This window comes from Melozone crissalis, unplaced genomic scaffold (genome assembly GCF_028551555.1).
Source record: "Melozone crissalis strain CALT ecotype California unplaced genomic scaffold, PUWL_Pcris_2 ptg000006l_1, whole genome shotgun sequence".
In the NCBI taxonomy this organism is placed as follows: Eukaryota; Metazoa; Chordata; class Aves; order Passeriformes; family Passerellidae; genus Melozone; species Melozone crissalis.
Window position 1 is genome coordinate 53,580,001 of NW_026535784.1, and position 23,903 is coordinate 53,603,903.

At 36.3% G+C, this 23,903-nt stretch overlaps 1 protein-coding gene across 1 annotated transcript in view; it reads right to left on the reverse strand.

Moving 5' to 3' along the window:
• Positions 1–23,903, reverse strand: part of LRBA (LPS responsive beige-like anchor protein) — a 368,370-nt gene that overhangs the window by 215,052 nt on the left and 129,415 nt on the right. Inside the window, exons 35-36 of the mRNA XM_054293253.1 lie at positions 23,157–23,265; positions 1,907–2,073 (exon numbers count right to left, since the gene is read on the reverse strand). Coding sequence (XP_054149228.1) covers positions 1,907–2,073; positions 23,157–23,265 — 276 coding nt within the window. The remainder of the gene's footprint in view (positions 1–1,906; positions 2,074–23,156; positions 23,266–23,903) is intronic.

Below are 23,903 nucleotides of genomic sequence, written 5' to 3' on the forward strand. Positions count from 1 at the left end.
CGATCCCAGGCCAGCTGCCAGCACTGCAGCCCACTGATCGTATGGCATTAGAGAAGCCATCAATATTGAAACAAAATAAATGACATTAATGGGAAAGTATTAGACCTACAGAGCCATGGCTACAAGCAATTATATGGATTCCAAAGGAGGAGGAAAAACAAAAATACCACAAGCCAAATATTAAATTTACATAAGAAAAACACCAATATAATATTTTGAAGCAAAATCAAACATATCTCAGAAAACATTAATTTAGCCGCTTACTAAAATATTCCATTAGAATTACAATCATTGCATATATTTATTTTTTACGTGTTTATGATGACTAAGTGCATTCTGCCTTTGCCATAAAGAGATTTGGTTCTGTCTCTAATGCCATTTGAGTTTCTAGAATTATGTTAAGTGTGCTGCAAAGTGCATTATGTGATATTTCCATTTTGCTGTAGATCATTACTATGAAATGGAAATTATCATGTCCATATTATGTGCACTTCACAATTTACAAGCTGATTACATAAACCTTATTTGGGGACTATCAGAAAATAGTTATCCTTCAAGCATGGAATATTTTATCAGTTACCCTCTTTCCTTACCAACTATACCAGTATTACCTCACCAAGCAAAACACACCTAAAGAGCATGTAGGATTGTCTGTTTATTACAAAGCTTCTTACAAGACAGTAATGATAGTTTGAAATCCAGAAACACAAACAGATGGAGCAAACCACAAGGTACACACTCAGCAAAATTACAGACGTACAAAGCACTTAAAGCAATCTGGTTTTACACAATGGTAATACATGCCTTACTAAAAATTCTTGGAAATGTTGCAATAGGCTATTGGTTTTTTTGCACCCTCACCATTTTTTACCTAAACAGTTATTTTAGATTTAAGCATAACTCACTTAACAAAAGAGAAACAGCATTAAACACTTATTTAGATGTTTCATTTTTAACCTTATAAGCTAGAGCCCAAAATTCATATTTACAGTATGTTTGCAGACATCCTATGCCATAGTTTGATGACTTTCAATTGGAACACTTCCAGTTAATTCTATTAGTAAAATTTTTGTTATGTTTCTGTATATTATAGAAATTATTAGAGCTTGGGAAATAATTTTTTTTCTTTCCAGACAACAAGTAGTCATTGAACAATGAATAAAAATTAGTCAGAAAAAGAGTTTGTTGTCTACTGATGTATTTCTCTCATGCTTATTATTCCATTACATTCAAATAACAGTATCTTGCTGCATGAGCATATTCAGCTAGGTTCTAGGCTAAATATGTTCCAGATATTTGTAAGTATTAATTAAGGCAGTTCTACAGGGACTTGAACTTGCACTTCAGATCTGCAAGTGAAACTTAAGCACAAGTCCCAGCTAAAGAAGTTAGACAAGAATCACTGTAAAGAAGGTATGTGCTGAGAATTCCAAAAGAAATTCATTCTGAATTAATCTGGCAGTACTGCTTTTACTTTGAAATTACTATTACAAATCTCACCATTTCCCTGTAACTCAAAAAGACGTTTGTTTGTTTGTATAAAGTTTGGCAGAAAAGAAAACAAGTTAGTGAACTTTGGTTCAATATTGAATCACATAATACACCAAGAAGAAAGCTTTCTTACTAAGAAAGCATTTGATTTTACAAATTATTTTTCCAATAAACAATAAAATAAATACTGTCACACTTTTAAAGCAAAGTTGAAAGTCACAAGAATCTCATCTTGTTTTTCGTTGCTCTAACAAAACCAGTTCTCTGACAGTCATCCATACTAAAAACGGATATATTCGTTTTACCCTTTTTCTATTACTTTGTTTAAAAAAACCATGCTTACCTCTGACCATATGTCAAATCACCAGAGCATTGCTCCACAAAAATATTTTAGAACACCCCAAGAACGCCTTACCTTGGTGCAGAGCTTCCCCAGGCTCCATGCTTGTCTGTCAGGATGTTGATAATTTTCTGTATTAGTTGTGTTGCAGTCACCTGGTCCCGGTACTTGGCTGCTGTGATCAAGTGGTGACACATTTTTTCTTCTTCCCGTTTGTCTGCAGAGTACTGGGCACACAGTGACTGGCAAGAAAATAAATACTTTATTACTCTGCATTTTAATTACATCATCCAAAGGAACTTTGAAGCACTTTTGAATAAGTAATTAATAATAATTAATTACTTATACAAAACCCTCACAAGAGAAGAATTAACCCCATTTTCCAGGTTTGAGAACTGAGACCCTGTGCAGCTGCCCACCGGAAATCCATCCAGAGAACCAAGCAGAGGATCTTGGTGCGTCATGAATTCTTTAACCACATCACACACACACTCAAAATTTAGCAAAAGCCAACACATTAATGGCCATGAATGGCCAGACTGAAGAACAAAACATATAAAATAAAAGTGGTTATGCCTATAACAAAGTGAATAGCTATATAAAAACAGAGGCAAATTTCAGAATAATGAATATCAGCTAGCTGACCACTCCACTCCTATGACTCTTGATTCGATTTGGGGAACCAACTGCTTGCTGTTGCTTATATAAATATATATCTATGAAAGTTAAGGAGAAAAATCCACTTTTTTTTCAGATAGAAAACAAAATGGATCTGAGGACTAAATCCATCTTTACCAGGTGGCTTCTTGAAGTTGAGCATATTTGCAGGCCAGCATTGGAAAGTCAGTAACTTTCCCAGCAGTATTACACCTGTTGCACAAACATCTTCTGCTTGCCAACCTGCTCAAAAGAAAATTCTAGCAAATAAGAACTGTAAGTCACGCCTACAAAGTGAACTCAAAACTATGAGAGATTCTCTGTTACAACATTGTCTTATTGCTTGGAGTTTTGTTGACCTTCTGAAAATTTGCCTGTTAATAAAGAACTCAAAAAATGAGCATCAAATTTTTATCAACCACTCACCAAAACCCCATTTTGCTGTACATGTAAACCCTCAAGAAATTCAAGCATTGGTAGAAACAATAAAGGCTTTTCCCCACTTCAGCACTCTCTGTCTGTAATTTCAGTTTTCATCTGGCCATTCCACAGATCACAAATGCCAGACAAAGCATTTTGGCCTTTGTCAATGATTGGATTATTCTATGATCTAGTTAGGGGAATGGACACAAATGTCTGCCTAACAACAAAAAAAAAATTGCTTTTCCTTTGTGAAGCACAGCTGATGCAGACACTAGTACAATTATTTCTTAGAGGTTAGCTATCAGCACAATGTCATATGCTTTTCATGTTTAAAATAGTAACAACACTTTATCTATATGTATGTACAAGCCTTAGAAACTTGCTGCAAATAAAAAAATCAGCAGGCTATGAATGCTACTTATATATGTGTGTATATAAATGTATTTGTCATATAAAGTGACAGAAAGAAAGAGGGTGAAAAAAATCACAAAATAAAATTTCGCCTTGTGTAGATTTTCACAGACAAAAGACAACAAAAATGTACTAAAAGATGAATAAATTTTTAAGAACCATTCCAACAATTTTAATGTATTTAGGTATTTCCTCAGGATTTCCCCACACTTTACAGCAATGCTCACCTGATGAGCAGACATCCAGGAGGACTGAAGAATAAGCAGCTGACTTTCCACGTCAATGAGACATAAAAATTGTCTTTTGTATTCCTACATGAAGCACTCTGTCACCCCTCTTCACAAAAATGCAAAATGACTAAATCATACCCAACATGAACAGGATTTTTCCAGCTCTTTCTGAACACAGCTGTCTTTTCCAATACATTGAACTATTTTGCACCCATGATGATGCCGATTTCTCTCTAGCGCTTTGTAAATGTTTCACAAGCTGTTATTTTTAAGTTGCCTGAAAGGGCAGAATTCTAAAAACAAGTGAATAAGGTAAGCTAAGTAGTAAAATGTTTTAAAGTGCTCTTTAATGGATCCTCCTTTACAATTTGAACAGCAACTTTTCATATCTGACATAAAATCCATAGATATAAATCACATTAGAGGGTTATTCTTTCCCCATTATCAATCTCTGTCTCTTTATGGAACATTAAAGTCACATTTGACCTTAAAACATGATAAAATGGAAATCAAACTAGAATGTTTTGTAAAAGATATAGTGAACTTGTACCTCTTTAAAAAAAGTCTCTTTATGATGTGATTTTGAACACATTCTTCATTAAATACCAACAAGGATTTTCAAAATGTAGCTGTGGCAAACTAAGAAAAATAATTGTATTTTATTGTCCTGACAACTTCCACGAAAACGCGACCAGCCTGTTTTAAGTGGAAATAGAATTTCAGGAAATTCACCACTTAATATTAATAGGAATTTGCAATTATGCACCAAAACTGAGAGGCTCCCACAGGTATCAATCACATAAAATTATAACATCACTCTAGGAAGAACTCTCAACCATTGCACGTTCTTTACAATATATATTTAGCAGACATAACCAGAAAGAAGCCACAGTTTTTCCAGTTGTCACATGTGTATATAGCTACTAACCCTAAGAAAGCTCTGCAAGAATAACCTTCTCTTTGAACATACAGGTGTCTCACCAGTTGTTCACTGGTTCCATTTCTACCCTCAATATATGGGAAATATACAGCAAAACACAAGTTATTTCTCCACCTCCTTCTCTCAAATACTTTGAATATAAGAGTGAAAGAAGACTGGTTCCACTAAAAGAATCACAAAAAGACCCATCCTAGAGTAGCAAATCACCACTAGACTATTCTGAAACCACTCAAAAGTCCCCATTTCTCTTCATTTTCCATTTTCCAGATGCCAGGTTCACCCGATACAGTGCTTCCAAAGATGCAGCAGCAGGATATAGAGTAGTACACAGTCAGTAATTCACACTAAATCCCAATCATTCCATTTATGCAAAATAGAAATCCAGCTTGATTTCTGTTAGTGAACAATCTCAAAAAAGTATTTTTATGGCTTTATTTCTTTTTTAGTATTTCATCTCTTGCACCTGCAATGTGCACCCTTGTCATGCCAAAATATGGTTTTACAAATAAGATACAGTTAAAAAGAGTTGTCAAACCTTCTTTCCACTGCTGCCTTGGCCTACATGAGTTTAATTACCTGTTTGGGCAAGTGTGCAATGAAACCGTAATCACAAGAGTAGTTCAGTCACACTTAGGACGAAACTAAGTGTTGTAACGAGAAAAAAAATGCATTTTCATATACACACCTCACAGATTATCTCCAAAAAGTCTTAAGTTCAGTGATTGTTGAGAGTTTTAAAAAGGGGAAGTGTGTTAAGCATGGAATAGAGGCAAGATTCTTGTTTTCCAACCCTTCATCCGGGACAGAACAAAATCCTTTGCTATTATCAGAGAACAGGGTTTTTCCTCTCTCCCGTTGTCTGCCTGGACAAGACTGCAGGCAATTTGAACACGTAGGTTATCTACAGATTCATTTTTAAGGAACTGGAATTCTGAAGGGTCACAAGGTCATCCAAAAGGCAAGTTATAAATATGAAAATACAGTACATTCTGTATGCAGGAAATATTCCAGAAATACTGACAGGTTAAGTTAGTCTATTCTGCCTGTCTATATTTCAGTTAAAAGTAGGATTTACCTAGTTTTTAGAACTACTTTATCTTTGATCTTTACAAAAATGTCAAGTAAAATATTTTTTCTGCATGGTACCATCTCCATCGTAACTTTGGGGCTGCACCTCTGCAGCCCCAAAATTACAATGTAATGCTTTCTACAAGAGATGCAAAAGTTTATTAGTGTAGGGTTTTTAAAAGAAATATTGCACCTTTTTACTTTTGTTCTTCAACTCAGATCACTGAACACTTTTACATATGTCAGTTGCTTTGTCTAATTTAGCTAAAAGCTACTGGCTTTGTGACCAGCCTGTCTCAGAGGGTGTCATTTATGAGGAAAAGCCATCCATAAGATAACGCACAGTCTTGCCACTAATGCAAATTCCCTGCAAATAAGGATATTTTAGTAAATGAAGGAGCTCCTCAGTCCTCTGCTTTCACAGATCTTTGCACTTGACCTCTGACCTGAGGTTTAAAGTCTGGACTAAAAATGCTACCCAGGGAAATCTTACAAAGACTCCTGAATAAGACTTAGAAAAATGAAAGCTTAAAACCTCAACAGCGAACAAAAGTCAACCAATGACAACATCTGACAGCCACCGTCAATTCTGAAGTGATGCCTCTGTCATCCAACGACTCCAAGTATTGATTTCTCTCAGCATGAAAAAAGCTTAAGCCAATGAAATAGATATAGCATCATCCCCCCGATAATAGCCATCAAGGTTAACACCAGCAGAACACTTATCAAAGTATCTCTTCTATTTCTTCTTGTTTTAATGGACTGAACACAATGCAATGGCTTCTCATCTCTCCAACCCATGGTTTTCCAAACCTCATTTATCCACTTTTCCAGCCTTTTATCTGATTTCAACATTAAAAAGAATCTGCATCTAAATCAACTGTTTGTAATACAAATGGGGCGGGGGGCAGAGGGGGAATGAAAAAAAAAAAAGAGTAGGTTTATGGCCAGACATTCCTGAGGGGAAAAAAATGTGCCTTTAAAATAACAAGAGGAGGAAAAAAGCATGCAGTTGACTTAGATCATACCAAACACAGACTGGTAAAACTATGGCCATGACCAGAAAAAAAAAAATCTACCACAATCAATTTGGGTTTGTGATTAGAAAGAAATGCAAGGATCTCAAGAGACATCTGTCTTTAATCAGTGCTGAGTCAACAGCTTTATTTTTTACCTTCAAGTCTCAGAGAATTAAGCTTTAGTAAACCCAAATAAACACTAGCAACAGCACTTACAGCACTTTTATGCAGATTGTGTATTTCAAGTGAACCCAATTTAGTACAGTAGGTAAATGAGAAACTAATGTGAGTTCAAATGGAAAAAAAGCAGCTGTCAGAATAAAGAAACAGTGAAGAGCAGAGGAAAAAAAATCAGATTTCTTCTGCAGTGTCCACTAGCACCACAAACCTTTTTATAGACTTTTTTTTGATGCTTATCTACTTGATATTATTTGTGAGACAGCAGCACCCTCGAATCAGAATCAAAGGTAAAGCTTTGCACAAACAAGTAAGCTCTCTTCCTTTTTGCTAGAAACTGGGATTTCCTACACTATTCCAATATTCTAACCCTCTAAGCATCACTGCTAACCACTGGCATAAACAATATGCAGGGAGAAATGTTCCTTTCAAAACAAAGGATCTGTTTTTACTGTGGTTATGTACAAGCATTTTGCATTCAAAGCACACACTAGGATAGGTAGTTTCCTCTCCTCCTCTTTTGCAAATCCAGTTTATCAGCAGTCCCTTCATGCTGCTCTAGTTTAAAACAGTCTAAGAGTCTAAAAGCAACACATTTTGGCAAGAAATTTAACATTTTTCGGGTTCACATCTTCTGAATACAAGACATTTTTCAACCTAGAAAGGATCCAAGGACCATTCCCTACACTCTAGAAACAGTAAAGCTCAGCACTCCTGAACAGGTGGCTCTGGGCTCTCAGGTCTGATATTAAGAAAAGGAGCCAGGGATGATTTCTTCAGACATTCCCCAAGCACACAATATCACCCCTGTGACATTCAGGGGTTTCAACACCCCCACAGAGATTAGTGCTGTATTCACTGAAGAACTTCTAGTGCAGTGCAGCAAGCAAGCCAAATCCCCAAAAACTTCTGGAACTGGCACACTCCCTTATTTCATAAGGAACACCCACTCTGTCCAAAAAATGACATATAGTTACATAATCTAAGGATTCACTACACATTCTTAGTGAGGGCCAAATTAAGGTCACATTGGTGTGTTATTTCACAGGTGTTGGATACTTTGTTTTGCTATCTTTTCATACTGTCCTTTCTATGCAACTAAAGGTTTTAAAAGGGAGTAAAATAACTTTTAATGAACTGAAAACATGTAAGTACTGAAGTGGATTAAATACAAAGCTCTGAAATGTCCTCATTCATTCTCTTATTGTGACCACCACCTCTGCAACTGCCTCATTCCACTGAGGCACCACAGTAAGGATTTCCATTGCCTGGAAGGTGGGAACAAAGCACTTCAGCAGTTTTGGCCCCAGCAGCCAAACGCCTGCTTCCCCAGGATTCAGATTTCCAGACACCCTGCTGCCAGCAGAGCTCTTTTGCAGCTCACAGCACCAGGGCTTGGCACAGGAGTGACACCTGAACAGACTGAAAGTCACATGCACTTCAGGTGGCACAGCTAAAGCTGAAGTGAAGTCTCTAAGAACAGGTAACACATTCCAGTGAGGATTTCTGAACAACACAACTTACTAGTTAGGAAGCCCTTAAAGGTACCACATAAAAAGTAATTTTTCACAAGTTTTGTATCTGATTAATTCTGAATAATTTTTCATACTAGTGGCAAAAGGTGCATTTCTATAAGTGGGGAAACAATAATACCTTAAAACATAGAAAAAATGGACATTCTCAATGAGTGAGGAAATGTAGCCAGAATGATTCAGGTGAGCAGATAAACCAAAGACTAATTTTGAACCTTATAACAAAATCGCTTCTACCACTAGTTCCTGTCATAAGTGATACAGAGCATTTTGTAATAAAGTTCCAAATAAAGTCACTATAAATGTGGCTTCAGTCTCTGGCTATAAAAAAATGAAAGACATTTGCATGACTTAAAATTCTTTAACTTCTATAGCTATCAAAGAGACAGCTATAAATACTTAGGTATATCAGTATTTAACACCTGACATGTTAATGGTCTCAAAACTTACCCTGGAGGAATGGGTATTTCTATATAGGATTCATTATTGTATAAGAAGTCACATTCATATTGTATGTAGAATCCTAAGCAAAAAAAAAAAAACTCAACATGCCTCTGTTGATTTTGTTATTTCTTGCTTGATACTCCTGCTACATCACACTAACTAAATTTCCCTATAAATTTGCAAAACACATGCAAAGAAAATTCATTTCCAGCCAAAAACCTCTTCATAAACAGTTTCCAAGCTTAAGCAAAGTTCCAGCTTGCAAAAGGCAGAAAGATTAGCCCCTTGAGATATCCTTCCAGTCTGGGGTCTGTGTTTCTGGTTCTATTTTATACATAGCTCCCCTCAAGCATTTTCATGTTTCCCTGTTTAGTGTCTTGGATTCAGAACACAACCCTGTTTTTAATCCAGGAGTTTGAGAATGTACCAAAATCTATCAACCCATGAACAAAGAACAGAGAGGTCACATTCATTTGAGATAAGAAGCATTGAGGCACAATAATTCCCTATCTTGCCATGATGGGCTGCATGCCAGCAACAAGCACATCTTTAATAAACATCAGTTCTTTGGATCCACATTGTTTTCAGGCCTGCCTGGGTTCCTAAAGATGTCACTTATGAGGCTTAGTGAGAAAATTTAAAATAAGAAGCAAAAAATTAAAAACATTTATTTGTCCTTACAAACACAAATTCATTCCCAAAAGGCAACTCATCTGTTCTTCACCAGTTTCTACCATGGTTGTTCCAAGAGCTGATTCAGTGGTCATGATGTCTGACAGCTGGGGACCTTTGCAGCCTCTCACAGTGGAGAAGGATCATCCTGCCTGGCATGTATCCTTGAGCAACACTGCTAAATAGGACAAACATGGATTTGCTGGCAAAGTGTTTCCTTCCCACACATGGAAAAAAAGCCCTTTAGTTACCACCATTAAGTCACCTTCATCTGCAGAAACATTTTAATTAATTACTAAGCAAAAGTATTAAGGGTGGGTTTTGGTTTGTTGAGGGTTTTTTTTGGTCAGAAAAATTTCAAATTACTAGAGAGAATCTGTGTAAAAAGAAGGATTACATGGAATTTTATTCCAAAGTCTATTCAAGAATAACATGTTCAGTGCTGCCAATTTACAAATTTCTAACTTACACTCCAAAATTGCTCTTCACCTCTTTGTAAAATGAGATTCTTGAGAGACTTATTCTTTCCAAGACCAAGTATTTTAAAAACAAGATATTTTCATTAAGATAATGGCAAAGACAAAAAAAAAAAAACAGAAGCAAAGAGAAGTATTTTTAAAATATGGTCTATATGGTCTTTTATAGCAGTTATTCTCTAAAATCATTCCTAGTCACTTCCTTTGGAAACATGTTAAGAGTCACAATCCCAGCTTTGGCTTAACCTCTGCCTTATCTTAAAGCCTCCTGTCAGAGTTCCTATAGCATCAAACTATGAAAAGCAAATTGTTTTAACTTTATTTTTTACCCTCTCCTTTTTTCCAGTATTCTATGTTTTGTGTTTCATTCCACCTAGAGTATGAGACCTTTTCCTTTACGATTGATTCTCAGGCATTAAGGTAATGTGATTTTTAATTGTAGAACAGCATAAGATGTGTAAGAAGTTTTCTTAACTAACATTTTTTTTATTCAGAAAAAATTCTACCACCCTTGAAAGGTTGACATTTGGCTCTAAAAATTGTTGGGGGCAGGATAATTTAATTTCTTTTATGACTGGGTGATTTTACTATCCATAAAAAGACGGCATTTGAAATATTCCCATTACTGGAAGCATGAGAACAAAACAGCCTCTGGGTTTTTGGCAGATATCTTCAGTGAAAAACACTCATTCATACAACTCCAGATCCTTATGCTGAACAACACAGAACGCAGACCAAGCATATTGCTCTAAAATTGATACTTTTTCTTGCTCTCTTTGCGTAAATGAAAAGACTGCAACGATGCAAGAGACAGCATTGCAACTATCACAGAAGCTCCCTTCAGAGAAATGAAGAACTATGTAGCACCAAGGAGTGTTCACTGGCATTTATGTTGTCAATTTTACTTTTAAAAAATTACATAATACTCCCTAAACAATTTGTTTACCTTTACATAATAACAGGTAAGAGTCACTTCCTAAATTTTCTCTTTATTTCTCATTTCAATGCTACTTTTCAGAACTTGAGAAGTATTCCAATTTCAAGGTTATGATGTTCTTGTTGAGTTTTGATTTTGGCTCTATTTAAGTTCAGCATACAAAGTTTTTCTCTGTCTGTTCTGGGTTTGGTTTTTTTTAAATGGTATGAGGGTTATTTCATATTCACCCCCAATACAGCTATCAGCATTTTCTACCAACAGCTGAATGTAGGGATGTTGGTGTAAGAACACAAAACAGATTACACATTCCAACTGCACAAATCCTGCTTAAGTAGACTTTGCTAATTCAATTCAGTGCAAAATAATAAATTCAATACTTGGAGCTTGTTATGTTTAGAGCACAAAAGCCACGCAGAATAAAAAAAAAGCAACACCAATTCTGTGGATTTTTAAAACACAAATCTGAGTTTTGGTGTGAATTACAGTTCACTCATTAAAATTATAGGTTTTGAAATAAAGTACAGTGACTAATCAAAATCAGCAGCTTCCACCAAACATGCACAAAACCGAAAGAACCTACTGAAATGACATAAAACATTATATAAAACACATGTAAGCAACAGTTATTGGACATACCAAAGAGCCATGTAACAACATCTCTCACACATTTTAACAGCTTCAGTTACACTCCAGCCAATAAACTACATCTAATATTCCAAATTTCTGAACAGCTTCAAACAACTGTGATTCAAAAATAACCCAGGAAACATTCCTCCCTCCTCTCATGCTGACCATATGAAATTGCCTTGCAAAACAGCATTGGGCCAGTGCCAAGATGAGTGATGCTGGCTACAGGACTCTCAACAACTGCTTAGAAATGAGATATTTGGGGTTTCTAACAGGAAGCACAGGAAAAAAATAATCAATATTTTAGAAGTCAGAATATATGAATATTTTTTTCTGTTCCCTTGGGACCAAGGGCCAGCATGGAGCCAGCACCAGTGAGGATGACTCAGTCCTGCTGGGGTTGGTGGAGAGGGAACAGGGCCAACCCTGGCCTCTGGTACCAAGTTATGACAACATTTGTTTCTCAAGTTCCACACATTCTCTATAATACAGCAACCCATCCAGTAACTGAGAATTTTCTTGCTTTATCTGTCAAAGACTGGCATCAGCCACAAAAGATGGAATCTCCAACTACTAAGGACAACAGACAATTCAGGATAGTTTTGTAAGACTTAAATCTCAAGTTTCTGCAAGGACATGCAGGGAAAAGGCTCGAAGGAGCACTAACTTCTCAAAATCCATTAGGCCATAATCTTGGCATTACTATTTAGATTTAAAATTTGTTCCTGTAAATTTTTGACAAAAAAACCCCAACCGGAACCAGTATCTTTGCACTAGGATACAAAAGAAAAAAACATGGAATGATGACCAAAGGACTTGCACTGCTCATCAGTCACTATCATCACCTTCCAAGAGATCAAAATCTTTTCTTTCAAGATGGCCAGAAATCTTTGAAGATGCATTTTCAAAATAGTGAATTAATAACAGGGACTTCAAAATTTGAGCAGGAAACAGGTGGGACGGAGGAGTGGTGAGAAAAGTAACAAGAAACACCTTGTGTGAAGGAAATAGTGAAGACAGTTTGGTTTTCTGATTGGTAAATCTTTCTAAGGATTGACTCTGCCACTTCCAGTTGGACCCCAGATTAACAGTGAAATCCAGAGGTTTCTAAGTCACTTGGAAGTTTTTCTGAGAAAATAATCACCAGAAGAGCAACTTAACTGCCTGACACATCTTCCTTTTCATGACCTGAGACCATCACAAAGGAATTGGTTCAGCTTTCCCCCTTTTAGGTCAAAGAGAAAAATCAGTAGAGAGACTCATTCTGTAAGCACTTCAATAAAAGAATAACATGAATCAGGAAGGAAAAGGTTTTAACTCTCTTCTAGTGATGCCCACTTTAAATACAGGGAAGTTAAGATAAAAACCTGGACTGCAAAGTAGTGAGGTAGAAGAGGCAATTTGAAAGGACCTTTCAATTCCAGTTAAGAATTCTGATTAGTTCAGTCTTGCTCCCTTTCTTGGAAAGCTGCACGGATCTACTCAGAAATAAACAGCTATCTTTGGAAAAGATTAGGAATATCACTCCTGGATGGATGTGTCTTGACAGTTCTTCACCATTTTCACCTCCCTGGATCCCAGACATCCCCATCTACTACAAACTACAGATAATTTTATCAATTTAGTTGTAAAATCTTTATTTAGGCAATTACTGTCTCTTTTCAACCATCACTCATGAAGGTGTTTATTTCTGCACACCACAATATTTTTCATTCAAAATGGAGCATTTTCAGAGAAAGGCTGAGGCTTTCAATGGAACAAGAAAGTAAATTATTACACTAAATGCATTTTGTACTAAAAATTTCGTACAATTTTCTCCTGAGTAATATACTAAAAGATAAATGAGAAAAATACTCAGTGGAAGAAATACAGGTAACAATAAAGACTTTGACTGTAAATGCTTTCAGGCACTACTGACAAACACCTTCAAACATTTTCTAAGCATCTCAGTATGTTGCCCCAAAGCTGATTTTCATAAGTCACCTTCATGAACATAAAAAAATAAACCTGCAGGTATCAACACTGTCATGCCTCAATCAGGAGACTGCACCAACAACAAAATGAGACAATTCCTACTATGATTTTAGTCCAAGCAAGATAATGATGAGGGTAACCACAGCTGGCTTAACCAAAAAGCCATAGATCAAGACAGCTAGCTATTCAAAATATGGACCAGAATTTCAATTCATTACTCTATAGGATCAGGACTGTCTTTTAGGCACATCCAAACCTGGTTTGGGGTTGCAAATCAATCTAATGTGAAGATACTTGTTCTTCATTTCTTATACAGAAATATGAGTGTGCACATGCTTGGGTAAACAATGCAGATAAAAAACACACTTTGTGACCCTAGTAAAGTTCAGAGTTTAAAAAAGAAAGTATTTTACATTCAGCTCTAGACAGTAGTTTAGTGGGTCAGTAAACGTGTGCATACTGCAGGTACACAACCTTGTACATGGTTTGTTCTTGTACACACAGCTGCAGAGTGAGCTGCCTTCATAAAGTCACTTCTAAATTTGCATTTCAACCACCAGACACTACGAAATATATTTTACAAGTAACACAAATAACAACATCCTAATACCTGTATGCACCAGTCTACCCCAGTAACTTCAGGACTGAAAAGCTTTTACATGAAATGCAGCTAATAGTCAAGTGGACAGGCTTTAACCCAAAAAACCTGAACTCAGGTCAGTCATAAATAGTGTTTGTAACTTGGGTGCTTTTGCCAGGAAATGCCAAATGAGAGAAAAACCACGCAGAGACAGCACTAGAGTATAGGGAATTATTTTACAATTTTGTGACTGTTTTCTTCAATCGCTGTTATAAACAACCTTTTTACATAAAAACAATACTTTTGAAAATGAAATTGTATTTAGAATATTCAAGACTACTGCCAAAAGACTGTCAAATACATCTGGAGTACAAATGATAATATGTTGAATCAAAAGCTAACACCCATTTAGCAATCAGATGCATATTTCATCCTTAATGAAGGCCAGAAAAGAAGAGTTCACTTTATTCTGGATGCAGGTATCAAAGCAGATCTCACAAAGCAACGCAGGCGCATCATCTAAGGATCTTTTTCACATTAAGAATCCTATTAGAAGGAAAACACTAAAAGGTAATTGAATTTCCCTCAGTTATCTTCATCTCTGTCAGCTCCTGCTACAATAACTTACTCTCTAGAGCAGGGATAACTCAATTCTGTGCAGCAAGCATATGTTATGAATCTCCAAAGCAAACTTGTCTAAATCATTCTGGTCTTCTATCAAGGTTGGCTGTAGATATGAACTCTGACAGAAAGCAAACAAATTTATTTTTATCTTTTCAATAATTCGCTTCCCTGTGCCTTGATGGAAGAATCTTAAATATATAAATGTTTCCACTAATTCTGGAATTATAAAGACTGGTTGAAAAACATTTCATCTGAAAGTTAATGCTATTAAAAAATCTTCGATTCCCTAGTCTGCTTCAATAGAAAAAAAAAATTGCAGGTTTGGGTTTCTGTAGGCAAAACAGAAACTAAATTATCATGCTGTAATTAACACTTTTTTCAGAATGGTTCTGATATTTATATTTTCACCTTCAGTGGAAGTGTGAAATCAGGAAATAACAACAACAGAAGAATACTCTAATTTCTTTTTTTTCATTAAAGTTCTTAAAACATCGGTAAGCACAAATCTTCCCCTCAAATAAACAAGCTACTTTCATTTTAAAAGTCACATTTTGAGAAGGTATCATGACTTACCTAGACCAACATCACAAAAGCACAATAAAAGAAAAAGCAGCCAAAGAAAGGGTATTTGACAAGAATCAGTAGAGCTAATTCCAGAAGGAGAGGCGAGATAATGTGAGATAAGAGCTGGTCAAACTAACATTAACTATACAATTCCTGTCAGTTTGTTTCAGGCTCTCCAACATATATGTAAAAACAGTCTGCAGAATGAGTGAATAATGAATTGAGAGAGTTCCTTGCTGCACTCTGCTACTCAGAACCATTCAGTCACAAAGGAGATGTGAGGAACTGGAGGGGAAGCTTGGAAGACCAAGTCATCATAATAATGACACAGCACAGGAGCTTCACCTTAGATAATAAAACACAGAAAATAATCTAATTTTAGACATAAAATTATCTCCAGTGTGTTCACCTTTATCTTTGCTCCTTTTTGCCATAATTTGGCAACTATTAGAATTAATCCTTCTTTACACTTGCTGGAGTCAGCCTCCCAACTGTAAGCATTGAGTGTAGTAATCAGCCATTATCAGCAACAGCTTTATTCTATTAATTACAACAGTGTAATGAACAGAAGGTGCTCTAGGAAATGCTGTTTGTGATCCTCATACTGTTGGATGTCTCCTCATCCAACCTGACTCACTACCAGGGAAAAGGCATTACAACTCAAGCATCACTTCAAATTGCAGAAGAGTGGGAGTATTTTCTGGGAGAGTGTTACTGCATTTTTCAATAAGCTCTTCCTTAAGAATGCACACTTTGACACAGGGTAATAGGCTTGACAGTGAAGCCCAAAGACAATAAACACATAACAGGAAAGAAATAATGCTAAATGAAAATAAGAATAAGCTCAAGTTTACAACTGAGCAGAGTATTTAAGTCCAACCTACCACTTGAAATACTGAGAAATAACACCTTCAGAACCCTGAAGATCTTCTGTGACCTTGTCAGCTCCAATATCAGAATTATTTTAACGTTAACGTGTTTCTCATTTAGATCAAACTGAGTTACAATAAAACACATAGGAGAGATGTGCACTGTCCACCGGTGCTTTTTCTTCAAAGCTGAACAATTCCTAACGCTGTTCTTAAAATGATACATAAGCAATACAAGTTATCTCTGGACAGAAATTTTAGTATAAAATACCCAATCAAACACAAACAGGATATTTGCTTTGTTAGTGCTAGAAAATTGCATTCTGTTTACACTGTATTATTTCAGTCCAGATTATTTAAGAATCATTACCTGGCATGAAGTACCATAAAAATCTGTACATAAATAATAAATAAGGTAAACAATACAGATTTTTCATGAATAGGTGAGAACAACAACATTTCTGATGGGAACATCTCATTTGAAGCAAGAAATTTCTTACCAGGCTGGGCTAATTTTCATATTATAAATATAAAAAGATGCAGAAAAACACGGAAAATGTTTTAATAGACACAAAACCTGTATAAAAAGATACAATATTAAGGGTTCAAAGGAAACATATTCCATCCAAAAGAAGGGGTTTTTTAAAAACAAACAAACAAAAAGCTAGAATGGTTAAGCTGTAGAAAGAAATTAGAATTCTTCACTAAGTCTCCCCAGAAAAGGAAAACAGAAAAATATGTTAACTATGGCATGATAGCTTTAAAACCAGAATGAACCAGGTCAAAAGAGATGGAGGAACAATTGCATAAAGCCATAAAAGGCAGCATTAAATTATTTTTCAAACAAATCAGGAGGAGGAAGCCCATTAAGGTGTCTCTGTAGAGCTAATAGAAGATCCAAGGGTAAAAAGCTCTCCTGGAACACATGACCACCCCAGAACAGAAATGCTGTAAAAGAAAACTGGGACAAGAACAACTGCTGAGAGCAGGCAGTGTCCACTCAGGTGATCCAGAATAACTCAGGGATGAGAACAGCCACCAGCTGCATTGCTCTTGTTCAAACTGCCTCAGTGCCAAAGGAAAGAAAGATGCCAAATGCACGCTGGAGGACTGCTGGCAGCAACATGGCAGTAAGTCTGAAATTTCTAAAAGGCAAACTTGGAGCTGTGTTTAAAGCAAAAAGCAAACAAAGGAATAAACACACTGGCAAGAGCCATCATTGCCTTTGTAAAGGAAGTCAGGCTTCATTAAATTTCTTTCAACAAGCCACTTGAGACACAGACAAGAAGGATCAAGCTCATCAAGTCTGAATGCCAAAAATATATTTAAACAAAAGCAGGATGAGGTAGGGCAGATAGGAACATCTTATGATGGAGGTCAGATGTATTCCTACAGAAAAACATAAATTCAAAGACCTACGGAGAGTAGATTATTTAAGCTTATTGGTAATTTCCAGTGAATACAATAATCTGTAACAGTACTTATGAGAGGGGATAAACAGTTTTAAAAAAGAAGTTTATCATTCACAGGAAGAAAAAGATAAGTAGATGTGTTAAACATGTAAAAGAAGTGAGAAAGGACAGAAGAAATTGAAATCTCAAACATTATAAAACACTGTGCATAACCTTCCTGGATATTTTTTTTTTTTCAAACTACACTTAGTCTCCTTCATTTCACATGACAATCACAAAAATTGCCACCTCAGGAATAAAAAAGTTTAATCTCTTAGTCTGGGACTTGCCAACATATCACAGCAGAACAAAATTGGTTAATCCTCCCATGAAAAAAAAAAATATTCTCCTCTGCTCAGCACTTTGTAAATGCCTTTGAAGCATTTATAATACCTCTAAAATATGTTTAGAAATAAATTCGATTTTTTTCTTCCTACTACTGACAGACAGATGGTGCTGTAACACCTAAATGTCCCAATGCAAAGGGCAGCATTTATTTAAAATTTAAATTTGAAAGAGTCAAGCCCATTCATAACAATACATGTAAAGCCTTATTTTTCCATGAGGGAACATCTAGCTTCCTTCATGTTGCCCCATTACATTTTTTCAGTCTTAATGACAACAACTTTTGGGTGCATTCCTGCAGCTTGTCCTATCCTTTATCTCCATGTGTTCTGTGGAGAACCAGCACTGCTGACCCACTCTAAAAGAGAGAATTCCCACAGAAATCACTACAAAATCTTTTGTTTCAATAAATAAGGACATTACTATTAAGTGTGCTGAAAAACACTTAATATAAAAGGGTGTTCTAAGAGCCACAGAAGGATTTTTGATGCACAGGTTCTATAACAAAGCAGCTTTTGTTAAAACCACCAGTAAACTATGGAGAATATGGATCCAGTCAAGGATTAAAACCTTTCCCACAGTAAGTTATTACATACAGAAGCAACAATAATCTACAGAAACTACTAAAACCTCACATACCTTTCCACAATTCTTTCAAAGGCTCTCAAACATTCCCTCTGACTTACAGGTATTCTGTCAGAATTGACACGCAGTCACTCTTAGTGACTTCCTCTGATACAAATAACATATTTCAACATTTAATGCTTAGTGCACCAAAGGGGAACAGATCTGGAATACAGAAGATTATGCATCAAGGGAAGTACTGGATTTTGCCTTCTGCCAAGGAACAGAAAGCAAAAAGCTCCATGCAGTCACTATTGGAACGCTTGCCTAGCCTTGCATCCCACCTCTGTCAAGGCAATACCAGTTTGAAGATTCATTCCCCAGCAGGAGCCATGAAGTAAAACATTCTGTTTATCACCACAGACTGTAAATTGACACTGAATAAGAATTAAAACTGTGAGGAAGTCCAAGTCTTCCGCATGAAAAAACATAACTGAACACAAAAGGGCAACAAATTTTACAGCAGCTGGAAATGCTAGATTTAATTATTGAAGAGAAATCATGCAGAGAAGTTAGCTGCCTAGCATGATTTATAACAAATGCAAAGGGAAAGTCATGTGAAATTCTCAGTTAATCAACAGAAACTGCCAATAACAAGAATGCCAGCACTTTCTATTTCTATGGATGACAAGAGTTTGAAAAAAATAAGACCAAAATTCAAGGGGATGACACCACACAATCTCTCAAAAATGACACTTTGAGGAGGCAGGTTATTCTGCCAATTAGAGGAGCAGTAAGATTTACATGAAAGAGTACCAAGTGGTTTGTTTTCCTCAGAATGAAGAATCCTTGTCCAGCCATTATAGAAAGTTTTCTGAAAATTATTGTGTGGCACTCTCCACTGCTCTTCGACACACACCATAATGTACAACACTATAAAAGGTTTTGTATTGCGCATTTTCCCCCATTTTCCCAACTTTTCGTGGGACTCTTCCATGCAAAAAAGCCCAAAACACCAAAAACAAGAGAAAACACAAACAGCAAAAAAAGAAACCATGCTCCTGTAGCAGTCATCAAAAATACTTTACTCAAGCACTGAGACTTGGTGTCACAGAATTTTGCCTAAATCCATCCAAGAGCAAACCAAAGCTTCACTAGAAAGATGAAACACTGAGCAGTCCATGCCTAAAAACCTTGCAGGTTTACTTATTTAGAATTCTATAAATATGTATATTCACCCAGAAGTACATCAAGAGATCTACATAATACAGGAGGCATAGCCAAGGCAATGGGCACTTCTGTCATAAATTATAAAATAAAGTCAATTAGAGTACAAAATTCCCTCCCCCTCACACCAAATCAAATTATTCCCATAGGCCTGACTCCACAGCAGTCTGCACAGATAATCTAAGACACAGTGACAATCACCACATTTTTCAAGGTCATTTCTAGAAAATAATTTGGGTGGCAGCATGAAACTACCAAAAAGGGGTTCCTCTTCAGGATTTTCAACTCTGTCAAACAACAAGGGTGAGATTTGAAAAATACCAAAGAAATGTACATATAAACCCAAAGGACAACGGAGAAAATTTAAGGTTATATGGAACTACTCCTTATACAGGTAGCAGTGAAAAGACATTTAAGTTTCAGAAAGAGAGAAAACTGGCATGGGAAGACACAAGTAGAATAGAAAATATTTTTTTCTATTTCCATCAGTTTAAATCTGTCCCACTGAGATTTACTGCATATCCAAAGTTACAGCAAAAATGGAACAAGAAGCCTAAAAAAAAGAAAACAAAACCAAAAAATATCCTTGCTTCAGAGACTCTTCCCATGCTTTTGATCATCCCACCACATGGAAAGGGTTCCTCTCCATGTTCTTGCCAATGCAGGGCCCCACCACACAGAGACAGAGCAAAGCCCAACCAGAGCTTACACAGCAAAGTTCACACGTGCTGCATTTACTGCTGCTTCTCTGTCTCCTCCTGGATGGGAAAAAATTGACAGGTGGGCATTTCTCAAAGCACTTCTGGAAGGAAAACACCCCTCCGGTACGGGCAATGAATTAAAAACCAAACAGGAGTGGCACCCATACAACTTTTAAACTATCACCAGTCAAAAATTGCTTGCATCACATTTCTAAGATGCAGTTTTGAGCACAGTAGTGCCTTTCCTGTATTACCTATTTTCCTAGGCTTTTCCTTCCCCTTAAAATGACCATCTTTATTCCATTTTTAACTGAATATATACAATTACACATAACTAGAGAGCTTCATTATGAAGCTTGCCTAAATTTCCCATTGCCTTCTCCTGCCTCTATGTGCCCCAATTACCAGACTTCAGTTTTAAAATAAAAGAAAATTTGCCTTTTACTTTTAAACTGTCCTTGCAACATAGAGCAAATCTCTTCAAAATCTGACTCAGATATTGCAAGGCTTCATCATGACTTTTAGAAATGGAGAATTATAACCAGGTAGCAGTAAACATCCTTAAGATGTTTACCCCTCCCAGAAAACTGGGGGTTGGACTTTTGCTGACCTAGTGTTAACATGGATTATTTCATATGCAATATGAAACATCAGACTTGCAAGTCTGAATTAAAAAAAAAAAAGGGTAAGAGTTCTTTCCTTATTTCTCATCTGAGGGCCTTTGTCTCTCCTCAACCAGTCTCATCTCCTTTCTCCATAGCACTCAGAGGGCAAAACTTTCTTCTGATCTGAACCAAACATGCCCATCCCAACCATTTCTTAAAAAAAACCCTGCAACTAGTAATTTCCAGAAGCACAAAACACTTTTAAATGTGATCAAACCCACATTTTCACATACATAATTTTCCTGGGCTAAATCATATAGAATCACTGCTCACTTTCTTCAGTTATCACATCTTAAGACATGGATGGAACATGGAACACCAGAATTTCTGATTGTTAACATGATTTCTGATTGTTACCTGCAGACTCAGATGGATATGACTAATGGTTCCTCTTTCCACAAAGGAACACAACAGTGACTGAAGTCTGCCACAGACACAAGTTTCTTTACACATTTGGTAGAATCCAATAGTTGTATATCCTTAGTTTCTACACCTGTGGAAGTCATGCTGCCTCAAAGTCTTTCCAACACAGGAACAAAACTAAACTGGATAAACAGAGCACTGATATTTGAGTACACCATTTATCCATTTAATTTCCACCTGATAAGTTAAACTTCTTGAGCCACCACTGCTGAGACAGGACAGATTCAAACCAGCATCAGCTTAAAATATCAGCCAACTTTCATCCTAGAGACTTGTCACAGCAGAACTCAGAGCTATATTAAAAATGTAAGTTGATGCTCTGTTTAAATTTCTTCCAGACACCATAAAAGGTATCTTGAGGCTGAACTAGGGCTAAGAGTGCAGCTGTCACTGAACAACTGTATTCACAGAGAGCCTGTATTTACACGAGAGAACCCTTCATTTCTCTCACGTTTCCTATACACACACCCTACTCTTTGCAAATAGTTTGCATCTGAAGGGAAAAAGTGGGCTGCTCATCTAATCAATAACACCATGTCATGCATGGAGCTTCTGCATAAATCCAGAGCAAAAGATGTCAAGCATGTCCCAGTCCAATGATTATCAGGCAACGGAGCAAAAGGATGCACTTTTCATCTCCACAGGACTGTCGCCAAAGCCTTGATGTAATAAATGAAACATGCCTGCTATTTCACCATTGCAGAACCGTACTGTAGATACCTTCCAACATCTCTGTTTGCAGGAGGGGGTAACCAGCTCTAGATGAAGTGCAGATATGTTATTAGACAACGCACAGCTTGAATCCCGGGGCCAACGCAGATGACCTTTAGAACATAAGCACTGTCTAAGACAAATATGCTTTCATCTTTGGGGAGTATTTTTTCAAGTAAAGATTTAAGAGGAAAACAGTTTAGAAATATGTTAAACACAAATGTGCCTTCAATCTCTTAATGCTTCATTTTAAAAACAAAACCACAAGTAATATCACATGTCAGAAGAAAGACAAAGTACTCTTTAAGTAGAATATTAGTGAATTGAGAGAGATTTAGCTTCATTTTCATTTATCCAATAATTAAAGCACAAGGAAAGCTGATATATAATGTAACCAAGACCCTAAATTGGAGGTATGACCAAAGTGACTCAGAAAACAGGCTTGTATTTTTGTTTGAAGTAATACAAGTTTATTACAAAAACAGACCATCATTTTGCTTTAGATTCCCTTAAGTGGGGTGAAAATATGAAAACATAACTAAACCACACTGAGGCATGTAAAACATAGGGAGAATGGGTTTAGAAAGGAATTAGTTAAATAGCAGATGATACAAAACGATAAAAGAAAGTAATTTCTCATTTTTCACTTCACGGCCTGTTACCACTTCAGCAAAGTGGTTTTTTTCAGACCTGTATCTTGACTGTGATGCTAAGCAGCCTTAACACATACAGTGATATTTGCTAAATGGAAAAGAGCAGCATTGGTATGATAAAATTCTTTCCCCTGCAATCTATGGTGTGCAGATTTCAGCAAGTTCTGAGCTGCTCTGCTCAGCCTGTTTTTCCATCAAAGTTAGCAGCAAACTTATCAAATCACCCTACAACTGCAAAGCACCATTCAGAGTGGAACCTCCTGAGGCCTGCAAAGCCCATATCACAGCCTGGAATCCTTATACACAGTGGGATGGTCATGCTTTTGTGTTTTGCTTTTTGAAACAAGATTTCCTTTCTTACCTCAAATTCAGCATGGCGGTTAATATCCTCTGCCCTCTGTCTGCTCAGGATAAATTCTGCTTCATTGGCCACTCGTACCAGATGCTCCTTCATGGTTTGACTCAGCAACCTGAGGACAGAGAAGATTTAGGAAATGCATTAAGAAAATGAAGTCCAAAAATAAAAATCTGGAAATACAGTGTATATATATGCAAATATGTTGGGCTCCTATGACTGACTTTATTGTCCTAAGAAAACAGTATTAAATAAGGTTGGGGGTAATTTTCTGGCAATTAGTAAAATAGTATTTCTATAGTAAACCAAAGTAAATATTAAATAAAATGTAAACACTCCAGACAGTCGTTTACCTGAAATAGAGACATATAAAAAAAAAATCTTTCACGTTCATCACCATATAAAGTAAGCAGTTTTTACATATAAACACCCACAGTTAAAGCTCTGACATAATTGATGCAAAGTCTAAATTAAAAGAAATGCAATGCAATATAGTTTTCCCTCCAAATGCAAGATTGAAATTTTATGGTAAGTATACATTTAAGTAATATTTTCAGGATTATAAAACATTCTCAGTCTCACAAATGAAATGCTAAGATATACATTGTTACAGGTTATGTACAGAATAAAGCTGTAATTCAAACTGAGATATCTGAGGCCTTCATAAACCCTGAGTTTATGAATGGTAGCAGAGCTGACAGATTGAATTACAGCCCAATTATTCTCTGAGTTCACATATTGTTACTAAAAACA